Source organism: Pseudonaja textilis, chromosome 1, assembly GCF_049901715.1.
Source record: "Pseudonaja textilis isolate UNSWEBS1 chromosome 1, rPseTex1.2, whole genome shotgun sequence".
NCBI classification, from domain to species: Eukaryota; Metazoa; Chordata; class Lepidosauria; order Squamata; family Elapidae; genus Pseudonaja; species Pseudonaja textilis.
In genome coordinates, this window is record NC_141990.1 from 90,185,973 (window position 1) to 90,211,683 (window position 25,711).

Here is a 25,711-nt window from a genome sequence, read left to right on the forward strand (position 1 = left end):
GATATGATAGCAAATTTTTAATTTGGTTTTCTCATTCTGCTAAATTTTTCATCACCATGATAGTAGATAAAACAAAAATGGCAATTACCATCCTCCTCTGCAATTCCAACGGAAGCAGAAGAGGCTCTCAAATCAAAGGAAATACAGGGTCAAGTTGTCCCCATGTAGGGCATGTTGATCTGATGTGAGGGCCATAAGAGCGGAGTCGGCCTCATCCCCCGTTTTTTTTACTAGATCGTCTCATAGGTTGCTCTGCCATCTGAGGGAGATTATCTCAAATTCCAATATCAGGGCACAAAAGGATGCTGCAAAACTCTATTAAATTATCTGCTCAAGGCAGGGCGTCTCAGGTTACTCCTTGCCTACTGCTATGGCTCAGACATTGGCAAGCAGATATCACACAACTAATGGAAGCTTGCTTCCTCCCCAATATAGGGAGATAATTTGGTTGGTGGTGCCCCTGACGTATCTCTGATAGAGACTAGAAGCAGAAAATAAGTTCCTCTCTTTTCATAGACCCCAAAATAGTCCTTCCCAGCTTTTTGGAGGGTTCCTTCGTTCCCTCTACCAGGGACTTTTTCTCTCCAGACTCCAGGGACTGTCTGGACACATGAATCACCAACAGTCAGATAGTTTCTGGTCTGGAAATAGAATACTGAAGACGAGGGCAGAGCAAAAGAATCTCTTGAGAAACATGAAATATAGGCCTCATGACTGTGCCCCTATTGGTGGAAGGCTCAAGCCTTTCACAGACAGATGGGATGCCTCTACCTCTATTTCCTGGTTAGAGGTATCAGAAGATTAGGCCTGGCTATAGAATTTCCATCCTCTCCCCAGAATCTTTCAATTACTTGCCTTTTCTCTGGGGATCCTGTTAAAGGGAGCATGATGGAGACAGCTATTGTTCATTTATTGGAGATCCAGGCAATCAACCTGTGGTACCAGATCAGCAGGGGCAATTTTAGTTTTAAAATGACTATATTGATCCATAGTTCATAGGAGGCTTAAGATGAGTATACTGAACTCCATATTTCTGAGCTTCAGAAGGGGTGATTTTCTACCCTCCATTGACTTAATGGAGGCCCGTCCCCACATTCCAATTAGATCCTCACATAGCAAAACTCTTCATTTTTGTTATAATACTCAACGTTTTGAATACATTGCACTGTCCTTTGGATTGTCATCTGCCCAAGGTTCTTACGAAGGTTCTGATGGCTCTGGCTGTCCATCTCAGGGGAACACCTGCTAGACGGCAGTGTTATTTATATGATATTTCATTATTATCTTGTTCATATAAACAGGCAAAGGGGAGGCCTTAGCATCGGTCATCACTAGGAGAGACTTGCAGTCCATCTCTCATCACCCACGCATATGCAAGTTTCTTGCACGGGGCTACAATCTTACAGCCTCCTGTAGTGCATTGATATCACACGTGGGACCTCAACAAGGTCCTTACCGCACTCAAGAAAACTCCCTTTGAGCCCATGTAGACCATGTGTCTCCATTTCTAACGTACAAGGTGGTTCTCTTGGTTGCCATTACATCGGCCAGTTACATCTTGGATCTAGTATTGTCAGTTAAACAGGAGCTCTGTATTTTTCACACAGACAAAGTGGTCCTTAGTCCAGATCCATCTTTCACCCATAGATAACTTTGGCTTTCCACAGACCATAGGAACTGATACTCCCGTACATTTGTCTGAAACCGACATAAAATCTGGCACGACAATGCCACAATCTAGATGTAAGGCGAGCTTTCTGCATATATTTCAACCGCACGTTGTGTGTTAGGAAACAAAGGTTCTCTTCGTTTCTTTTCAACCCCCCACCACTGGGTGCAAGACCTCTTCCTCAATGACCAGTAAGTGGCTGAGAGCACAATTCCCAAGTCCCATGAGACACAATCTCTTCCTGTACCCAGGGGCATCACTGCTCAGTTGACCTGGAGCGCTGCGATGTTGACAACATGGGCCACAAGCGCCAATAGCGAAAATTTACAAGGCGACAACATGGGCTTCACTATCGCCTTTTATTTAGAAACTATTAGAATGATGTCTTCGCCTCTACGGAGGCTGCCTTGGACAGGAGAGTGTTACAAAGGGTCCATAGGGACCAAGAAAAGGGGAATCCGAACCAGACGGAAGCCCTCCCGTAGGACACGCCAAGCTTTGGTATGTCCCAAACAATGGATGCTCTGACCAGCTCATCTGGAGAAGGGGCGTTGGTACTTACCTGACACGCCCTTTCTCTGTGAGCTCTGAAGAGCATCCATCCCCACCCTTATTCGTCTGGTGGGATGCTATTCCGGCCAAGTATTAGAAAGGGTGAAGGAGAAGAAATATTTCATCACTTCGACTTCGCCAAAACTGGGGACGCTAGGGAGGAGTCCCGTGGAGGAGGAGGAGCATCCTCTCAATTAAAGCCCAGCCTGTCAAACAAGTGACAGAAGCATCATCCCAAACAATGGATGCTCTTCACAGCTCACAGAGAAAGGGCGTGTCAGGTAAGTTCCAAAGCCCCATCTATCTATCTTATATCGGTATATTAATGCTGTACTTTCTCAGATACGTTTCAGACTATATCCAGCTTCCTCTCTGCCCCTGTTTCCTTCTTATAGATGAATTACTTCCAGTCTTACGAAAGAGGAATAAATGTTAACATTTAATATTTTCATTGCCCTATATTCTTGCTTATTTGCAGTTTAGTAGAACATAGGATATAGTATTTGTTAATAAGTAGAAAATACTAAATCCAGTAATTGCACCTTTTATTTATTGAATTAAAATAGCTAAATATATGTTTGAGATTATGTACAAGCTTTATCATAGTTCATTTTAGTCACCCAATCATATAACTATTTATCAAGTCTAAAGAATGCCATAATGAGACCTAGGCAGCTGACGTATTGTAAAAACTCTTTCCAAAGCAAATAAAATTTTCATCAGAACGTTCTACTCAGGGCATTCTGTTCTAATTAAAATGTTATGACAAGGACATTTAAATATGACTGCATGGATATATTTTATGCACGTCTGAACAACTGAAGTATATTGGGCATGACATAACTGTTTCAAGGATTTTGTAGTATGCTTGATTGAAATGCAAGACTGCACTTGCTATCTTATAAAAAATTAAATGCTCAAGTACCATATGTCTTACAATTTGCCAGTTATTTCCTGGCCATAATAAGCTATATCAGGCATGTTTTTAAACATGAAAGTTGTTCAGTCAATCTTATTTTGTTCCAGCAAAATGCTAAAATAAAATCTTTTATTTATAGTTTAAAACCTATAAAGTCTGTTTAAATTATTCCAAGTATTTTTCTTGTCTCAAACTGTGTTTTCTGTAAAAAGATTTGGCAATCAGGAATATATTGTGTTAGATTTAGAAACATAGCTATAATAACATAAATGAAATAACATACTTGTTTTATTTTCATTTTAAACTTGAGATAGACTAAAGCTATATATAAAACATCCCTTCTGACAGTGTTTTTCACATTGATGTTTTAATACAAAATACCACTGAGAAGCTTCCAGCAGTTAAAATTCAGTTTATGCCATTTTTCTGCTAAACATTGTCATTTTTCTGGTCCACGATACTAGTCCATGATGGCTCATTGGTCCAATTAAAGAGAATTTATTTAAATATTTTCTTAAAAATCAGTTTTTAAATGATAAATTTAAGATCAATATTTTCTCATCATGAGTACATTTCCTTTGGATTGTTCTAACAAACTCTTCAACAATACTAACATTTTTTTATTTGTACCTTTAACAAAATACTGTTAACTAAATACAATCTAAGATTATAATGGTCATATAATGCATGTACGTTATAGAATTTTTGCTCATATAAGAGAATTTTGAATGGTAACCTGCCAAGTAAAATGATGTTTTGAAACCTAAGCTTGAGTAATCATACCAAGTAAAATTGGGTGGCAAATTGGATTTTATAAGTACTGAGAGTCATTTGACAAAATTGTATTTATAGTGAAATGGAAAATACCCAGGGTTTTATTTACTAGAATCTTAAATATTATTTGGAAAGCAAAAATGTAGCATCAGAAGCACAAAATAAGAATACAATATTTAACTGATTATGTACACCATGATTATCTTCTGAACACTGAAGATTTAGTAGCTACTTCAGTAGGAAGCATGATAATAATAACCGTACATGACTTACGTGATTATGTGATGGCTAACTTTATAGCCAAAAATATTTCACTCCTTTCTAAACCTTTTTCAAGTTTTTTTACATAAGAAATAAAATGCATTTCAATTTAATATATTTGGCACATGGATGTCCTTTTTTAAATACAAGTCTAAACTGGAACTTTCTAAATATTTAATCCAATTTAAACCAGGTTATTTAATTTCTTGGATTTATTTGTTACTGCATTTTAAAGTCCTGCTTAAATGATAAATTGAACATGTAAGGCGACAAGTAAAATCTATTGAGCAGTAAATACAAGTTAAAAAACTAGCCTCCTCTAATTGTACCTGAGTATATTATTAGAAATAATTTTGTGTTGCAGGGGGTTTACTTGTATTATTCCTTGCGTTTCAGCTGATGAGATATAAAACTGAATGATCTAGTTAAAATTGTAAATGCTGAATATAAATTGAGCAGTTCAGTTCGGTATGAATGTGCTTTGATTTCTTTTGGACAACAAACAATGCTTTTATTGAGCTTGGTAGTTTTATTGCATACCTTTTCTCCCTTGTCCTTTGTATTTGTACAGTGTTTCTCACAACTACTGTGTAGCACATAGCTCAACAGCATAGATAATCCGTTCAGTTTAAAGCTTTCTGTCTCTGACTGTCAGGCACAATAACTTTAGTGTTGCAAGAGCCTACACATAGGCACTCGAAGGGACTTCTCTGGAATTGCAGTGGCGTCTACTGAAATTTGCGTGATAAGCAATTGCAAAAATGTCTTTCAGTTGCCAGGTCTCTGAAATGTCACATTATAGTTGCATTTTAAAAGCCATAAATAGCCAAATGGGGATGTAGGACTTGCGTGAAAATGAAAGGCACCATACTGCACCTCTTGAATTCTGCCAGTAGCAGACACTATTTCAGTGTTTCGATAAATCTTGAAAAGCCAGAAAGGCGGGTTGTCTATTCTCATTTATTAATTCAAATCAACTACAGTATTTTCAATGCCCTAAATTTTCTCTTTTGGATATTTACACTCAGGGTTATATATGTATCTTGCTGCATTTCATTAATATTAATTAATAAAATTATTATTATTTAATAGTACTAATTATTAATTTATTATTAATACAATTATATACAATATTCAGTGCAGACAAAAAAACAAACTTTTTGAAATGTTATCTGTTTGCTTGTTGTATACTTTTGCTGCCCCAAAGTATTTAAAACAATAATACAACTTTCTCTGACATTTTGTATCATATGGAAATATTATCAATCAAAGCAATTGTTTCTGATAGATTTCTTCTATCACCTATATTCTTTAAAATGTTAAGATTTTATTCTTTTTATTTTCATGTAGTTGGGGGAGTATCTTTTTTGTTCAGGTGACTTGAAAAATATTGGTTCTTTCATGTTTCACTTAGCCACTCTGAATCATTCTAGTAACTTTTATTATCTTCTAATCAATTCAACTTTTATTGAGGTTATATGGTCATGGTTGTGAATGCATCTGAAGGTTATATTTAATGCAAAAAGAAAAGGAAAACTAATGAATGGAAGTAAGATTCTATAAATCACTTAAGTGTTACATTTCTTCACTACAAATCTAACATTAGACAATAGTAGATTGATGGCTAACAGTTGTTTTAAATATTTAAATCAAAATCATTAGACTTTCATAAGTCTAATGTTTAAAACAAAGAGCAAAAATAATGAGGCTTGGGCAACTTACCAAGATATCAGATAATTCAAGGCTGAGTATGTAGCAAAAGTCCCTGAAATGCTGTCTTATGACCATGGAGGCGTGCGGCACTCAGAAATCTGGATTGCAAGTACTTTTCGTACCCTGTTGTAACTTCGAACAGATGATAAATGATAGTTGTAAGTTGAGGACTATCTGTATTTAATAATTAGCAAGTCCTCAGATAACAAACTATATATATTTGATTCCTTTAAAAAAAAGTTTTAAGAGACATTGATGATTCCTAAATATACACTCGTATTTCAGGATTTTAAGAATTACTGCTGAGTTTTCATTTGTCCTACTTAAATTTCAGTTATCCAAATAAATATCTCCCCTCCATTGGTTTTAATTAGCGCTTTCCTATGTGCTGGGGATAGACTATGAAGTATCTATTCACTTTTGATTTATTTTCTGAAATAGCAAATTGAAACCAGTGATAACAAATACAGAGTAGTTTTCTTTGGTATTCGTGTGTTTTAAAATAAAATATATTTCTCATTGTATTATATAAATGTTTCACTAATTTATCCTATTTTTTCCTAGAAAAAAGCAAAAGGACAGGTGTTGTTTGACAAAGTATGTGAACATCTTAACCTACTGGAAAGGGACTATTTTGGCTTGCTATTCCAAGACCATACAGATCAGAAGGTATGTATTAAATGGGTAAACGTGACTTCTAAAAGACTGGGAACTTTTGTAATATATGGAAATTTATTACTAAACATTAAGTCTTTTATAGTCTGGAACCTATCTTTCTGAGCAGAAAAGGGGTAACTATAATGCTATCTCTTGCTGTAATATTTTGAATGAGCAATTTTTCCACAGGTGGGGAGGAGGAGCACACAACCTAGAAACCTTGCATGTGCAGTTTACAGTAGAGTTTGTGCTTCTATGAGAATCTAATACCTGATGATCTGAGGTGGTGATGCAGCTGTAAATACAGATCAAGTTTTGCTCACTTGTCTGCTGCTCACCTCCATCTGGGTGGCCCAGTTCCTAACAAGCCACAGTCCGATACTGATCCATGGCCCGGGGTTTGGGGACCCCTGGACTAGATGCTGTATGGATGTGATCAGCTGAAGGAGAGAATGCTGACTGAAAGCATTTGAACTCTAATTTTCACTTTTGTTTTAAAAATACATTTGCAATAAATAAACATCATCAGTGTTTGAACAATTAATTAGAATGTAACAGTCACTGATAATCTTTTCTTATGGGGTATACTTGCATATAAGATCTGATAGATTAACAAGTTTTAACTTTGGGTGCAGAAAAGAACCAGTTGTTCATTACACAGAAATGTAAAAGATTTAACAAAAGATGAGACATAAGAAATATCCTTCACGTTTTCCGGAAGTATTGGAGTTCTTTTTGGCTAAGTGGTGATTTGTACAATAGACAAGGAGGCAAGGATTGGATCTGTGTAGTTCTAGCCCTGTAATTTATATCATACAGAGGAGTCTTACCCTTACACTATATTCTGTTTAGGAGTCTGCCACGCCATTGCTTTATATGTCAAAAGACTTGATTCCATTTCTCATCAGTTTTTGACTGCAGAAATGATATGATAGAAAAACATTATTATCTCTTTGTTTCCTTAGAAGACAAAGATTGCTTGGTAGGATCTCTTGCTGAGTTTATAGATCTAGTCTTAGGGCCAGTGTTGCTCTCCTATTATTTGTTGGGGGACCTCATTCTAGGCTTCCAGGAAGGCTCAGGAATTTGTAACTGCAATAGTGATCACTTGTAATTTCCACCCCAATATATGTAAATGGTTGTATGCTAGATCTTATGTAAACATAGAATAAAATAGAATGGAATTCTTTATTGGACAAGTGAGATTGGACACACAAGGAATTTATCTTTGGTGCATATTCTCTCAGTGTACATAAAGAAAAAATAAAATTCATCAAGTATCATAAGATACAACACTTAGTGATAGTCATAGTTTACTGTAAAATAAATTGTAAAGATACAGGCAACACTGTTACAGTCATAAATGGGAAGAAATAGGTAATAGGAAAGATGAAAAGAATAATAGTAATGCAGTCTTACTAAGTAGTTTGACAGTGTTGTGGGAATTAGTTGCATACATTGGAGAATTAATAATACCCCAATGTTTGCAATGGTCATATACTAGATCTTGTCTTCATCTAAAAACAGATAATTAACAATCTGGATAAAAAGAGTATTAATTACCTTGAGCCTTTTGCTGTGGTCAGGTGATTTTTTGGTTCAAATAAAATTGACTGTTAACTATGCCCTGCAGTGGGCAAGCAAATTTAATACAATAGACTGCCTCATGTGGATCTAGAGAGATTTCCGAAGACACTTCGGGAATATCTCAACAATTTGGCAGCCAGTTCTGTTGCTTTTATAATGAACGACTGGGAACAGGAAGCTTTAATGAGTTTGCTTCTAAGTAGCCTCTCTTGTTAATTCTGATGGGCTCCTTGGTTTATTAAGGAGCTCCAAGAGAAAAAATGACAGTAAATCTGTCTGAATACAAGTTCAGGTTCAGACCTGCATTGCGATGGTAACAAAAGCATTGATGAGCTGATGCCTGATTGGCTTATTTAGGGTGGCATCCCCCAGTTTGGGAGAGTGTTATCTTCCACTTGGCAGCTTTGACAGTTTTTCACAGTATTTAGCCAACGACATGGTTCAAGTTTGCCAGAGGTTGAACTCTTCCTGTGATTATCTAGAGTCTATCCCAATACCTGGGATAGCATGTTGTCATATTGTCTGGATTTCTTTAAGTTTGTACAGTCTTAGGAGGTAGACGGTATGAGCATTTTACTAGTATACAGAAGACAATAAAAATATTTTTATTTATTTGCGAGAAAAACCTATATCGAAAAAAAGTAACTTATACATGGATAATTAATTGTGAAAACTAGATTTCCCGCTTTGTAAAGGATTAAATGCATTTTATTTTTATTTTAATTGGTGTTCTATGTTTATAGAGATACTGAACTTCAGTACACTTATATGACTACAAGTCTGGAACTGTTGTTTTCATGAATTAGCACAGAAAAAACTATAGAAAATTAATTTATAAGGAGGAAAACAGTAAAAGGCAACCTAATCTTAAAGGAAATTCTATCATGTTATCTGCATATTTGAAGAAGCAATTAAATTATCTTTTATGACCATAAAATCTAATAACAAAATCTTAAGACACTTGAGATCTTTGTTTTATAAAAAACATTTTTATGCCCTTTAACTTGGCTCATGAAAAGACAGTGATTTATGAAGGAGAAAGACTTTATAAACAAACAGCTAGCTCACTAGCAATCCTCAGCTAGAGAGAAAGCCACAGACAGGAAAAATATGAGACATATTTCTTTTCATTGTATAGTCTTCAGTAAAAAAAAACAAATAGCTTGCTTGTATATATAGATAATAATTTTACATTGTCAGTTAATATAGGCAGAGGGAACATCTGTCTCTGAGTTTTCCATCTGGTTTCCAAAGTTATCTCCTTGTTTCTATCTTTGATGTGCATATCCTATCCTGAAGGAAAATCATTTTTCTTGCTCAGCAACTTATCCAAGATAAAAATTGTTTTTTATTCATATCTAGAAAGGAGGGGACAATAAAAAAGCATCAGCACAACACTGCTTTCATCAGTGCAAAAATCTTAAATAAGTAAAAATGATGGAAGTATTAGATCCTGTAGATACCACTGCCTGCATATAAAATTGCCTCGTAGGCCTATGATTTAGTTAAGAACATTTTTCAAAGAATTGTGTCTGTCCCAAAAATTATAGTGAGAGAATTTGAACAAATCAGTTGTGTGAATATTATCGTACTAGTTTCAGGAACATTTTATAATTGTATAGCAAACAGTAATCTCTTACTTTTGCAGAATGAAAGGTAACTATTTTGACTACTCAGAGCCTACCATTGATAAATAGTGAAGTAACATTTGTATATTTTAACCTTTTGTATTTAATAAAGTGAAGTTTATGGAAATTGGACATTTTTAATGAATGAAGAAATTAACATAAAGGAAAGTAAAAAAAATCGATGTAACTCAATTTAAATCGCAATCTCTTTTTGAGAGCCTTCCTGGATTCTTAGATCCTAGTTCAGAGAGAAAACGGCAGTAATGGCAAGAAGACCTTTGAACAAATTTATCTTGTGCGACAGTTGTATCCTTGGCAGGCCATTCTTATAGCACTCATGCCTTAATCACTTCATGCTCAATCCTGTGAAATATTCTATGTGGTGCTTCCCCTGAACTCAGATGCCACAACTGGTTTAGAACGTGGCTACACAAATAGTTATGGGTGTTCCTTTTTGGTCCATGTAACATTTCTACTCTACAAGCTACAGAAGACACCAGCCAGTTTCTGGATGCAGTTCAAGATATTCTGTCTCATTGAGCACTGGATGGCCTAGAACTTGGTTATCTGCAGGGCAGTCTTTCTCTTGTCATCTCTTCCTATTCAATAAAATCTGTAAGGGTTGGCACATTTCACATCCCAATTATAAAGCATTGTGATTTTGTGAGACCTAGGCAATATTTATTTGTTAAATTTATTTGCCACCTCTCTCACTGTGGGGCTACTCCATGCCTTCCCTGTAGCTGTATTATCTTATGAAACATCATTTCCCCATAGTTTCATATGACTCCAGTGCTGTTGAGATTTTTAAAGCCGTGGAAGTGTGACTCTTCCAATAGAGATAGGAGGGGTTCATTGATTTACTCACTGACAGTTTATTGCTTATTGCTAATAATAGTTTTCAGTTGGTGAATTTCCAGGATGTGGAACCACCTATTACTATCAGTTTTTGTATTTTATTACTTCTGTAGCTGTTTAAATCCTAACAAGTAAGCCCAAGCTTTTCAGTGGTTGAGACAGTTTAAGAAATTGATAGATGAAAAATTATCAGAGTATTATATACTGATTTTGAATGAATCAATAAAAGTTACACTATAAAACACACATTAAATATTATATTTTCATTATGTGTCATTTCTTTTTTTTAGAATTGGCTTGATATTTCAAAGGATATCAAGAAGCAAATTCGCAGTAAGTGCTCCGGTCATATCTTTTATTGTCACACTACAGGTAGTCCTTGATATATGACTGTTCATTTAACAATAATCTGGAATTACAATGACCTCAGGAAGGGTGCTTTACAACCTAAAGTATTTCTGGTTGTCACATAATGATGCATCAATAATCCCCATATGATTGTGATCTGGATGCTTGACAACCTGGTCTCACAACTGTTGCGAAGCGCTGCACAATCATGTGATCGCCATTTGCAATCTTTCTTGCTGGATTCCCCCCCAAAATTCTTCTCATCTGTGGGGGCTGGGAGCTGAACTCTTTTGGTAGGGTGCAGAAATGGAGCTGAACAAGTTATCTTCCATCCACTAGACTTGGATTTCAGCTCTTTCTTGTTTCAGGGGGATGACTGAAAGAGCTGCCTGCCAAAGGATTTCGGCTCACCTCTATGAATGGAAGGGAACTAACTCCTTTGGTGGGATGAAAAAATGGGGCTGAAATCCTGACTTTTTCTTTTTGTTTGTTTTTATTGCTTAAATCCTAAAACAGATGGCTCTCTTCTATGCTTTAAGACTGAGATATATAATAAAAATTTCTGAAGTTTACAATGCTGTATTTACTGTATTTATAAATATGTTAAGATTAAAATTGTTAGAAATCTTCTTCAGTGTGCACAGTGTTAAATAATCTAGATCTTTCTAGAATAAAAAGAGTTAGATTAAATATTTATCAGTATATATTGTCTTAGGTTCTGGTAAACTTTCCAAGACATCTGTTAGAAAAGTTCCTAGAAAAATCAGGCTTTTGAAAAGTGAACAGATGCAAATACTTTATCAGTCTGGCACAATACTCCAAAGCTCATTTGGTAAACTGCACAATCTAATCTGGTATTAGGGTGACAATGTCTATTAATCCAATTTTATTTTTCATATAAAGAATGCAAGAATTTTTTCTCCTCCTTTGTAACTCTTGGGATTGGAACATACTGATCAAGTTGCTTGTTACTTTACCTTTAGCTAAACACATTTCTTTCATTTTGGTATATTTTGCGTTTTTTTTATTGTGAGCATTTTGTAGGAGTTCTGAGGCTGCTCACAAGGTGTTATGCAGACAAATAAACAATATGTACAGTGTCCTTTGTTGTCCATGCTTTTTGCCTCCTTTTTGTATATTTATGCATGTGGAAAAATGATGAAAAGGCTTTTGTGCATGTTTATAGTACAATCTCATTATCCACTGTTGTTCATCTGGAACAGAAGCGCTACAAATGGGTGCCACTTGTACAGTCTGTTTTAATTATTGCTTGTATAGCAACTCGGGAGTTTTAATAATTCATTGTTCTGCATCTATATAGTTCATTATCAATAGAGTAATCTTAGACAGATAAAATATTTTAAAGTATTTGCATTATGAGAACAAATATTACTGAAAAACAATGAAACATAAAATTTATAAAAATAAAAAATAGGCATAAAAATATGGACAGGTGGAGGGAAACATGAATGAAATTGGCTTCCTTTAATCATTAGCAATGATTTTCTTCTCTGATAATAAGTCATATTGTGTTTTAGAGATGACCTTCAACTACAGTGACCTCCCATAAAGCTCTTGTAAAAATCCAAGTTATAAGTGAAGAATTTTAGTTTTTTTAACAATTCCTCAAATAATGAATCACCAATAAAAATCAATATTGAAATAGGCTAACAGTCTCAGAATTGGCTCCAGAAGACATCCAATTTATAGAATCTACTTTTTCTATTTCACCTGGCCCTTATGGATTGTCAGGAGATTTTATAAAAAATTTAAAGAGATTTTAATACCTGAATTTTTATTTTTATGCAATACTTTGCGCCAAGGCCTTTTCTAGAGTCTTGGAAGCAGTCTAATATAAATGTGATCCTTAAATTGGGCAAAGATTTCCAGGATTTGGCACCATATAGGTCCATTTCATTTCTTATTATGGACTGTAAACTGTACACCAAACTGTTAGCTAATTAACTGATCATAGGTAAAATTATTCTTATGGATCAATTTGTCTTTGTTTCAAGTTGAAATACATCTATCCCATCAAGAAATTATTAAACATTATGCAATATAGTAAAATTAATCTTCCCTAGCTATTTGTTATTTAGATATATTAAAAGTTTTGATTGTCTGGAAATATAATTTTAATACAAATATTAATTAAATGTAAATGTGTATTAATTAAATATAAATATATATTTATGAACTATCTAAAGTTCAGGTAAGACTTAATAGTTATGATTCAGATTCAATTACAAATTTAAGAGGTACCAGCAATATTGCTCTTTATCGCCTTTATTATCCAACCTAGCCATAGAAGTGTTGGCAATAGCATTTAGATCCAGTAATCAGATTTGTGGGATGAAAATGGGAGGTAAGACATAGCTTTTAAATCTATTTTCAGATTATATGATTTTGATTCTCCCAAACACTTCTTACTCAACCCGCTATACTAAGTAGGAGTTAAAGGAATTTGCAGAGGTACCAGGACAAGATGTTAATTTTCATAAATCACATCTGATACTGTTTCATACACTCCCAAAAATTCAAAAGGAAATTTTCATACTTTTAATTATTCCAAGTATATAAATATCTTAAAAATATTTAGAATTTACTATTACTAAAATATCAGTAATATATATATAGCTATATATCTATTGATATAAAACTATATATAGTACCAGCATGCAAGAAATTAAGAAAATAGAAATTGGGCTTCAAAATATTTCAGTGTTTTAGATGAATTGCAGCAGTAAAGATGAAGATCCCGCATGGCTTAACTTTTTACTTCAATGTGTTACAGTGGTAATTCCAGTACAGGCTTTAAGACATTGGTGTGCGGGTGGAGGGGGGAAGAATGCTTTTATGCAAAATAATTGAGAGTAAATACAAGGATTCTATACAGACCTCAGACACATGGAGATGCATTAATCTCAAATGGTATGGGCAAAACAATTTAAAATCTGGCATATTAGTAATTACACAATATAAATAAAAGAGTTTCTTACAAAAGAGTTTCTCTCCCCATCCTTAGTGTCTACATTTTTTTCCTAGTTGTGGATTAAAATAATGTTTACTTTGAATGTTTTCATTTTTTTCTCCCATGTATTCTCTGGGGAATGTGTTAAATGTAGATTTGCCATGGCAGTTCACCTTTAATGTGAAGTTTTACCCACCTGACCCTTCACAATTGACAGAAGAAATCACCAGGTATGCTATTAAGCATTATTGAGTAGAAATCCTACATTAATTAGGGTCTCTTGGAAAATCTGTAAAATATTACATTTCATAAGCCTAAAGAAAATGACCAAATTCAAAAAAAGTTATTAGCTGCTATTACTTTCCTGTATGTTTGATTTGTAGTATTTTTCATAAATCTAGTATAGAAATGTATATACAAATAATTAACTGCAGATAAATGTAATTTAAGAAAAATTAATCATTTAATGGCAATGTTTTTACTGAAAACAGAAGAATAAGTTAAAGCAGAAAAGCAACAATATTGAATCCACTGCAGATATTCAAAACATAGTTCATAACCTAGGCAAATCAGGAGGAAACACTATTGTAACTCTGACATTTCTATGGTTGTGGTTAAAGATTATGTGTGTGTGTGTTTTTGAAGTATACTACTTAAAAACTAGTAGTCAGAATAATTGCACTAAGACTTCACTGATAGTATAATTTCCAGCTTAATATGAGAAATAGGATATATTCAGGGTTTTTTGCAGTTATTAATAAATAAATAAGTTATTAATAATAAATAATTTCTGTGTTTGCAGATTGCTTTTGATGTAGATTTTTAAAGTGTTAAAATAGAGAAAAATATTAAGCTTTTGTGGGGAAAATAAAAGGAAGGAGTATCATGAATGTTCGCTAACTTGAGTTACATATAAAGTAATAAAGGGAATAGGCTAAAAAGGAAACAAACAAATAACATTGGTCAGACAATTATCATTGCTCTTTTTCCTAGGTACTTCCTTTGTTTGCAGCTTCGTGAGGATATTGCTTCTGGACGTCTACCATGCTCTTTTGTGACCCATGCTCTGCTTGGTTCATATATTTTACAAGCTGAACTAGGTGACTTTGATCCCGAGGAACATGATAGTGGTTACATACAGGAATTCCAGTTTGCACCTAACCAGACAAAAGAGTTGGAGGATAAAGTAGTAGAATTACACAAGACACACAGGTGCGTCATATTCCAAGTAATTGATTTGTATGCATTTTTGTTTGCTTGTGGCAAATAATGCTCATGCAATTAAAAACAAAATATATAGCCCTAGGCTGTAGTCAGGCATTATGTAATATAACTCTGCCACTCCCTTATAAATAGGTAAATTAATCAAGAGATTGTTATTAATAGCATACAAATAAATAAGGAGAGAAAGGAAAAAATAATGAAAATAATAAACTTCAATCATTCACTACAAGGGGAGAAAAGGAAATGAATGTTAGAATAAAGTTTTGGGAGAAAGATCCCATAATATTTCCCAGAGGGCAAGGTGCAATTAAGAACCAGTAGCAACAAAGTTTTAATTTGCAGGATACAAATAAGCATAACAGTATAACATATGGAAAAAAGTTCATAGGTACACAGGAACTTAAAAATGCAAGATATTTCTCAGCTTCCATATGGTTATGAAATTGTTTCTGAGTATTATTTGGAAATTTTAAAACAAAGATGACTAGAAACTAGGGATCTCCCCCCCACTTCTTGATTACATCAAAGAAGCTGCAAAAAAGATGTTCAACAATGCAGGGAGTATTGTTTGAGTCAAACATCTTTATTACTTCATTAGGATTTTCATAAAAGCAGTAGCCCTGGCTACTCTTCATTTTGAGAGATAATAAAGTTTGAATCCCTCAAGAGCAAGTTCGGTCTTTTCTTACTCAAATAGTAGATGTTCGAAAAACACCAGAGCATTTCCCTTTATTGGTAACCAACATCAGATTTTGATGTAACACTCCAGTATGTTTTGATAGTTTTTACAAATGCAGAGTGGAAGTGATTATATTTGAAAATGGACTCACCTTCACCATGAATGATACATTGTTTGAGATGTTTAAAATGGATGGTATTCAAAGCAGTGCTATTCCCTGCAAAACTGGCCATATCTTGAGACAAAATACTGGCTTAGATAGACCATGGTCTGGATAGCAAGGCCTATGTTTTTATATACTAATAAGAACACAGCATAACATAACATTGGTTTTTTATGTTTCTTTTCTAAATATTTGCAGGGGTTTGACTCCAGCACAGGCAGATTCCCAATTCATAGAAAATGCCAAGCGACTATCCATGTATGGAGTGGATTTACACCATGTTAAGGTATTAGTCAACATTTTTATAGAAAATGAACTTTTATGTAGAAAATGTAGATTCATGTACTTAAAATATTGTATATTGTACAATATACATGGCATTGTTGTTTGTGAGGAAAGGAAGAGAGTGTTGCTGCTGGTGCCAAATCAGTCTGAAGGGAGATTAGAATACAGGAAGTAAATATGTGATTAGAATATGGGAAGTAGAATTCCTGGCAGATGTATGAATCAATCCATCCTGTATCAGAGATGTAGTCCTTGATATTCTCTTGCTTGAAAGACAGGGATATTTGGAGAATAATTTGAAATCTATAATAGATATTTTAAACTTTTTTATTGCACATATGTCATTTCATGCTCGTTTAGGCTTGTTTTAATCAAGAGCTGTATCTTCTGAACAGCATTCTCTTGTCGCATTCCCCCTTACACATTCTCTCAGCCAACATACACAAGCAAATGCAGAATTGCTGCTTTTTCCATGATCCATACTATTGGGGGAAAGCACCTTTCCCCAGTGCTGCTGCTGCTGTAGTAGGTGGTAAGTGGAATGAGAGAAGTGATATTGTTTGCACATAACACCATTTATAGTCCCAGGTTTTGTAAATCGGCCGTGTAAATAGTAAATGTACTATTACAGGTTTTGGAATGTTGAGATCAGGTAGGGGACTCCAATATTTTAATCTTTTTTTTTTTCTAGCTGATTTGCTGGAGAAAGTTCTATTGAATCAAAGCCTTCTGCAGAAAGTCATTGCAAATCTTGGAGTAGCAAAACACTATTTCATCCTCTCCTTACCCAACAAAAAAAACAAATTGCCAGTCTAAGTATCCAGAACTTTTATTAGCCCATTGGCATTTGAAAAACAGAAAATCTGAACACTTGCCCTAAAGGGATATTTGTGAAGCTGCCAAGCTGTTATTCACCCAGTATATTTAAAGGACTATTGTTAACTGTATTAGTGAAAGACTATCATGCTGGCAGTTTCACAACTAGGAACTTTTTTTTATTGTTATCAGCATTTTGCTGCAGTTAGTACAATGGTGGAAATTGGGAAATAGTGAACGCTCTAAAATGGGATTGGGATGAATGAAAATTCCACAGAACAAATATTGTTCACAACTTTTAGCAAATAGGAGTGTTGTGTATATGTTTGCTTTTCCCCTCGAAATTACATCTATAAAATACTTTATTATAACATATTTATTGTAAAAAAACTTGGGTTCTCCCATGTTTTCGTTTTAAAGGATGGGTTTCCTCTACTAATACTTGCCAAATATTTGGATAGTTAATGACTTGAAATATTAAATATTAAAATGAAATTGAAATATTAAGTACAATATTGCATGCTACAAAATTGAATGGATTAAACAATATATTGCTGATTATTGATCATTAAAGCTTTTTAAAAATGTGTTTTGTTTCCATTCATATGATGGATGTCTATCTTCTGTGTACTGTTTTGATATTCAGTTCGTATATGTAACTTTATATAACAAGGCAATGACTTTTATAATTTTACAATATTTCCTTCATTATCAACTGCCTGTCTGTCCACTTCTGAAGTATTTTCTTAGATTCAGTATTGTTGCTCAGCTAAATTTCCATGTCTTCTCTACTCCTGCTACCTTATTATCTGCCTGCCTATGTATATTCCTACTGTAATGAGGTTGAAATCGTTTTCATTCTTAATTTGATAGGATTCTGAAGGTGTGGACATCATGTTGGGGGTTTGTGCCAATGGGCTACTCATTTACAAAGACAGACTTCGAATAAATCGTTTTGCATGGCCCAAAATTTTGAAGATTTCTTACAAACGGAGTAACTTCTATATTAAAATCAGACCAACTGAAGTAAGTACATGGATATCATAATTTACATGTCAGAAATTGGATGAATATATGTCAGCTAATTCAATAGTTCATAGTGTGATATGTGTCTGCCTGGTAAAGTGTTTTTTCTTTAAAAAAAAACACCCCATACTAGATCTGTTGAAGAGCCTCAGTGCAAAGCAGCCATAGCTACCCAAAGGCTTCTTTTAGCTGGTGCATGGCCTTCCTGAGATGTTCTCAATATTGAATATGTCTAAAAACATATTCTCCGTGGCTTTGCTATTTCTCCAGCACTTTGTTTTTTGTTGCTTTATATTTCAGAATCATACACCAGATTAGATCCATAAGTAATGAACAGTAAGGCATATTTTAAAGCATTTGGTGCTCACTAATAATTCATAGGCAATTTAAAAGATTCCAAATGCCATTAAAAAAATTGTCCTACAAATGAATTAGTATGGAATCTAATCAATTGTAGACTTGCTTTTTGACACTTACCAGATGTGTACGATATGCAGCTCATTAGTACAAAGCTTAATTATTCAAAAATGAATGCATGTTTTTGCCTGAACATTAACTATAATAGGAAATAGATAGAGATACTATCATTTTCATTCTTAATTCAGACCAGTTCCTACTTTGCAGCAATTTTGTCTTGTTTAGAAATAGCTTTTCTGTATGTTAAATGTTATGGAAAAGACTTCCAAGAAAGTGTTTAGTCAGTCATCTGTATTTACATTATGTTTGAATTGTAGCCTCTGAGTAAGGCATTTGAGCCTCTGGTTGAGAGTTGTTAATGAAATTGCATTTTAAGAGATGATGGTGACAATGATGGTGATGGTGATGATTTTATATTTAACTCAAGGCAGTGAACATACCCAATACTCCTGCCTCTTTCCCCCAGAACAACAACTATGTGAGGTGGATTGGACTAAAAGAGGGTGACTGGCCCAAAGTCACCTGGCCTGGAACTCTTCTGGTTTCTAGGCCAGGATCTTATCCACTGGACCAGGTGACTGAAAATGATTACATTAAGTTTAAGAGTAAATGAAATCAAATGCTAACAAAAATTAAGCCCCACTGATTTAGTATGACCTACTGTCTGGTAGACACTCATATTGTCTGTACAATTGGAGCTTTAATCTTTATGTTTTTAAAAATAAAAATTAGTTTGCATATGAAGCTCAATAAAAATGAACATATTTTTGCAACATTTATAAAGGAAATTTCATTTATGAAATGGAAAAACGATGTATGAAAAGTTGTCAGTAGGATCCTGGGAACCACCCAGTAAAGACCAGCCAGCAAAACTTATTTATAAACACTAGGGAGGGGTATTCTTTATTTTCCTTAACTATTAGTGTCAGGAATTGAAGGCAGTAATGAAAATGAATCATAATAAGAAATATAATATTGAAAAAGAAGTCCAAACAGTTAACTAGCCCAGATAGTTTTAAAAAATTGTATTAATCTGATGATATTATTTTTTTTCAGCTGGAACAGTTTGAGAGTACTATTGGCTTTAAGCTGTCAAATCATAGGGCTGCAAAACGATTATGGAAGGTTTGTGTGGAGCATCATACTTTTTATAGGTAAAACTTACATTTTTAATTAGTGGGTTATGGGATTTCCATGGCTTTTATGTTGTTGAGGAAAAGTTTTAAATATAAAAAGCCTCCTGAGCTGTTCATAAAAGAGCTTCCTTTTAAAAATATAACAAAACAAAAAGCCTTTAGGTTTTTTCCTCAAGCTATATACTAGATTTTTCTCCTAAAATATTGTTATGCTACAATAAATGATAAGTTGATTATTTCTTTAGTAATCTCTAATATGATACAGTGGGCTTCATTATGGTTTTGCAAAATGTTTACGCTAGGCAATCCTGTAACATATTGATAGATATCTAGGGCATCTACCAGTGTCAATAGTAAAAACAGACAATAAATAGAATGAAAGGATTCTGATAAAAATATATTTTTGTTTTGAATCCTAATATTCTCCCATCTTTAAGGTGCATTTCTTCAACACTTTTTGCCTTCATTATAGTAGATTTTTTTTTGTTCCCTTTGATAAAAGTGTAGGCTGCAATAACTTAGCTATGGTAATATAGAATATTTTGTTAGAGGAGAATTTACCAGAGAAAGAATTTTGAGTGAAAACAACATTGCCTTATTATTCCAGTTTTCCCTGCAGACAGAAAGTGCTGCTACTGTTCATTGGCTTCTTGACCTGCAAACTATATCTACTTTTTGCTTTCCAGTGAAAGCTTCAGCAGACAATTTATTGGACTCAAGAACTAGATTTATCCCAGGCTTCTTTTTCCTTGTACTGGGAATTCAATTTTATCTGCTATTTGTTCTTCTTACCAAAACTGCTAGTTTCTCCAATTTACTTTTATTTTTAATTAATAATGAAATATATATTGGATAAATATGCATATGCCCTCTATAGTCTGTTTGAAATTTAAATCATTGGGGTTTGATTATACACTTTATGGAAGACTACCTTTATATATGAGTAAGAACTTCCTAGCACAAAATGCAACACATGTTTGTAGGAGCTAAGTGATCATGTTAAGCTTATTTGCTACATCTGTTCTAGCGGAGTTAGGTTGCTTTCATTCTAATTTAAGGAGCTAGTTTTAGCCTCTTAAACCTTAAGTGGTTTAAGACAAGGTTATCTGAAAGAGCATGTCTATTGGTATCAAACTGCCCAGCATATGGGGCTCTGTTTTCATTCATTCCTGAAAATGATTTCACTGGGGAGGAAAATTGAATGGTGCTGGGTGATTGCAACTCACAGCTGTAAAAATAAAACAAATTAAAATAAAACTCAATATCTGCGTTTGTGCATTTTGTTGATTAGAGTCTCATGAGAGTTATATTTAAAAACCTGCTCAGGGTGGCAGAAAATACTGGGACTTTGAAAGCATTGATGCTAAAGACTTTTTGGTTCAATCTAGATTCAAATCATAATCCAGAAACCAATAAAATTTTATTAGAGATGGAAGACAGGAAAAAAAAAACTTCTAATAGTAGGAAAAAGGAGAGTGAACTGCACAAAATGCAGAAAACGTATTATCATGTATTAATATCTTCTGGCATCACCATCTTAATTTTAGCATTGAGAGTCTTGAAATTTGTCAGGAAAAATGTTCTAGAATGATTTTCTTCCATTTGGAAACATTTTGTAATCTTTTATTGGAAAGAAGCAAGGCTTTACAAGGAATGACTTGGTATGGAGAAGAAGTTGATGCTCTATATGAAGCTTTAGCTGATCTAATGGATCCTAAATCATTTATTTTGCATTCTGTTTGTTATCAGGTAGTTCTTACACCTGCTATATTATATTTACATATTACTTAAATTCTAGATTGCAAATATGTTCTCCTGAGATTGCATACTTTATTCCAGAATTGCCCATTTTGTGCCTGAGTCCACATTTTTAATAGTATAAAAGATCTTTAGGATTATATTAATGCTAAAGGTTACATTAATGCTAATTGCTTTCCAGATAACACATAAAGAAATGTTTGTAACAGGAGTCTTACTGCCACAACATATTAAGGCAGAAATTTTGATTTTCCAATTATAGATGCTGTTGAATTACAACTTTTATCATACCATATATTTAGCTGGCAGGGGCTGCTGAGAGTTTTATTTCAGAACCTGAAAATTTTAATTTCATAGCCCTAAATAAACTTTTTTGGTCCTAGTTGATGTAAAAATTACTTTCCATGAAGCAATGATTAGCAAGCTATAATGGATAAGGGTGCTGATGGGATCAGGAATATCAATGGAATGTCCTAGGAAGAGCTACTCTCACTTGTGGAGGTGTCAGACACTTATCTATAAAGCCACTAACAATTGTGTCTGATTCAATTGTACCAATTTAATTCTGAAGGACCAAATTACACTTTGATTTAGCTTAAAGCCTGCATTAAGAAAAATGTGTTCTAAAATCAAAGAGAAACAAAAAATTGTAGGTGTAACACTGCACCAGTGTTACAGTCAGTTTTGGAGCCTGGTATGCATTTTTTTAAATGTACACACACCAGCACAATCTTGGAAGCTGTTAACTTTTTAATAAAATAACTGCATAGTGTGTATCCTATCTTAAGCTATATATGCAACAGAAGTGCTAATGAAAGCTTTAGTATCTAGTGATTATGGTCATCCAATGAAACAGGAACTACTCTTAATTTCCACTCCATGCAGATTTTTATGCCTGCTTTCTGTGACACCTGTGAGATTTCAAGGATTTTTTTTCTGTGATGGCCCAATCATTTTCTAATGACCTTTCCTGCAAGCAATACTCAGTCTTTTCTTTAAAGTATTAGTTATCTTCAGCTAAATGTAATTTTTTTTTGCTGAACAGTGTTCTTCATTGGTTAATGAATTGCAAATTAATGTCTTTATAATTTCTAGTTTTCCTATAGTGATATATTTTTTATTTTTTGGTCACATTTTCACATTGAACATCTTGTATAAAGAAACACCCAAGCATTTTTCATTCTTACTCTGAATAGAGATAAAAGCATATTTCTAATAGTGCCAATTGTTCTAAGTCTTCTACTATTTTATATTGCCTTCTTACAACTGATGCCATTATGCAGAAAATCTTAAGAAGTTCAAATTTTGATTTAATACAGGTGAAACTTGAAAAATTAGAATATTGTGCAAAAGTTCATTTATTTCAGTAATGCAACTTAAAAGGTGAACCTGATATATGAGATAGACTCATTACCCGCAAAGCAAGATAGTTCAAGCTGTGATTTGTCATAATTGTGATGATTATGGCTTACAGCTCATGAAAACCCCAAATCCACAATCTCAAAAAATTAGAATATTACATGCAATCAATAAAAATGAGGATTGTACACAGAACATCGGACCTCTGAAAAGTATAAGCATGCATATGTATTCAGTACTTGGTTTGGGCCCCTTTTGCAGCAATTACTACCTCAATGCAGCGTGGCATGGAAGCTATCAGCCTGTGGCACTGCTGAGGTGTTATGGAAGACCAGGATGCTTCAATAGCGGCCTTCAGCTCTTCTGCATTGTTCGATCTCATGTCTCTCATCTTTCTCTTGGCAATGCCCCATAGATTATGAGGTTCAGGTCAGGTGAGTTTGCTGGCCAATCAAGCACAGTAATCCCACGGTCATTGAACCAGGTTTTGGTGCTTTTGGCAGTGTAGGCAGGTGCCAAGTCCTGATGGAAAATGAAGTCAGTATCCCCATAAAGCTCATCTGTGGAAGGAAGCATGCTCCAAAATCTCCTGGTAGATGGCTGCATTGACCCTGGACTTTATGAAGCACAGTGGACCAACACCAGCAGATGACACGGCTCCCCAAATCAACACAGACTGTGGAAACTTCACACTGGACTTCAAGCATCTTGCAGTGTGTGCCTTTCCATTCTTCCTCCAGACTCTGGGTCCTTGGTTTCCAAATGCGATGCAAAAGTTGCTCTCATCAGAAAAGAGGACTTTGGACCACGGAGCAACAGACCAGTTCTGGTTTTCTTTAGCCCAGGTAAGACTCTTCTGATGTTGTTTGTTGTTCAGAAGCAGCTTGACAAGAGGAATACGACATTTGAAGCCCATGTCCAGGATCCGTCTGTGTGTGGTGGCTCTTGATGCACCGACTCCAGCCTCAGTCCACTCCTTGTGAAAGTCCCCAACACTTTTGAATGGCCTTTTCCTGACAATCCTCTCCAGGCTGTGGTCATCCCTGCTGCTTGTGCACCTTTTTCTTCCACACTTTTCCCTTCCACATAACTTTCTATTAATGTGCTCTGATACAGCACTTTGGGAACATCCAACTTCTTTTGCAATTACCTTTTGAGGCTTTCCCTCCCCATGGAGGGTGTCAATGATGGTTTTCTGCACAACTATCAGGTCAGCAGTCTTTCCCAGGATTGTGATTCCCACTGAACCAGACTGAGAGACCATTTAAAGGCTTTGCAGGTGTTATAGCTGAATTAGCTGATTAGAGTAGGACACTTTGAGCCTAGAATATTGAACCTTTTCTCAATATTCTAATTTTCTGTGATTGTGGATTTGGGGTTTTCATGAGCTGTAAGCCATAATCATCTCAATTATTCCACATCACAACTTGAACTATCTTGCTTTGTGTGTAATGAGTCTATCTCATATATTAGGTTCATCTTTTAAGTTGCATTACTAAAATAAATTAACTTTTGCACAATATTCAAATTTTTTGAGTTTCACCTGTAGTGTTAAATTCATAATCCCTTTTAGAAAAAAATAAAACTAGAAAATGATCTACTAGGCCATTGCTATGACTTCAGTAAACATTTGGAAGATAAAATCACTCATATTAACTTGGAATTGGACACCAGCTGGGATAACAAGTTTATTTCTGGAATTATTTAGATTGTTTTCAGCATATGACTGCTAATAAAATAAGGCAGTCTCATCTGCATTGTTAGCTTTGCTATCTGTTAATTAGTTCCTTGCTCTACCTGGTTGGTGAAAGCAGGAACTGAATATAGGTAGTGGTATATGCCCTCCATTTTGAAAGAGGTGATGGTAATAACTGTTCTCCTTGAGTAATCATCATCCAGTCCAACCATTTTATAAAACTTGACAATTGTTAATTACAATTTTGGATTGCCCTGGACGAAATAGGTTATCTGGGTTCTATTTAGTTACAAATTACACCTAAGTAGAGCCTCAAAACAGCACTAGTTGCTCTTTTTGATATTTGGCAGAATGAGGAAAGAGGCAGTACAATTATCTTGATCTTCCTTGACCTCCGGGTGGCCTTTAGTGCCATGGACCCTGTTGACCTTTTGTACCACAGCCAGGGCTGAAAGTCAGGGTGAAGCTTTTGTGATTAACCTGCTTCCTGAGAAGCTGGTTCTACTCAGTAGTTGATGGGGAGTGGAGGAGAGATTGCATCCTCAGTCACCGTGTATGGGATACTATGTGTTATTTATTTATTTAGTTTTTCATTTATTTATTGGAGTTTGTGTTACTGTACATCTCTAATAATGTGGTTCACGTAGAACAGTAACAACAAAACAGTATTCAATTTGTATAGCCTCTTATCAACTCCTTAAATTGTGCATCGGGTTTGATTGGGGTAGTGCACCACATCCAACTTCAAAAATGGTAAGTTCCTGGAACCTAAGGGCCCAAAAGCCACTCAGTCTTGCTAGGGTTGAGCTAAAGTTTGTTCCCAATCCAAATTCCCACAATCCCAGGGTTATAATGTGTGCCAGTTGTCGCCTTTATTGAATCAAGACATTTTATTCACAGTTACTCATGCCTGTGTCACTTCACAGCAGAGGATTACTGCAATGCGTTTTCATGGGATTACCTCTAAAGATCATCCTTGAAGTTTCAGCTAGTGTAATTATGTCTGTTCTAAGGTTTACCCATATAATACTATTATTGCTGCCAGTTAAGGTGCTGGTTGTCACCTTTAAATCTTAAATGGTTCAGGGCTGGGATACCCCTGTGGCTACCTTCTCTGAATTGAATATGATTGTTTAGTGTAAGGTGGGAGTGTGGACATCTTGATATTTCTACCATAGAAGGAGTGCCATCTTCAGTAAGTTATTCTTGGGAATA

The 25,711-nt window shown here is 34.7% G+C and overlaps 1 protein-coding gene across 42 annotated transcripts in view; it reads left to right on the forward strand.

Moving 5' to 3' along the window:
- EPB41L2 (erythrocyte membrane protein band 4.1 like 2) overlaps nucleotides 1-25,711 on the forward strand; it is a 113,036-nt gene that overhangs the window by 59,809 nt on the left and 27,516 nt on the right. For all 42 annotated transcript variants that reach the window (XM_087940927.1, XM_087940914.1, XM_087940958.1 and 39 more), the window contains exons 4-10: nucleotides 6,453-6,557; nucleotides 10,909-10,951; nucleotides 14,092-14,167; nucleotides 14,931-15,149; nucleotides 16,202-16,289; nucleotides 17,978-18,130; nucleotides 19,604-19,701. In XM_087940927.1, coding sequence (XP_087797053.1) covers nucleotides 6,453-6,557; nucleotides 10,909-10,951; nucleotides 14,092-14,167; nucleotides 14,931-15,149; nucleotides 16,202-16,289; nucleotides 17,978-18,130; nucleotides 19,604-19,701 — 782 coding nt within the window. The remainder of the gene's footprint in view (nucleotides 1-6,452; nucleotides 6,558-10,908; nucleotides 10,952-14,091; nucleotides 14,168-14,930; nucleotides 15,150-16,201; nucleotides 16,290-17,977; nucleotides 18,131-19,603; nucleotides 19,702-25,711) is intronic.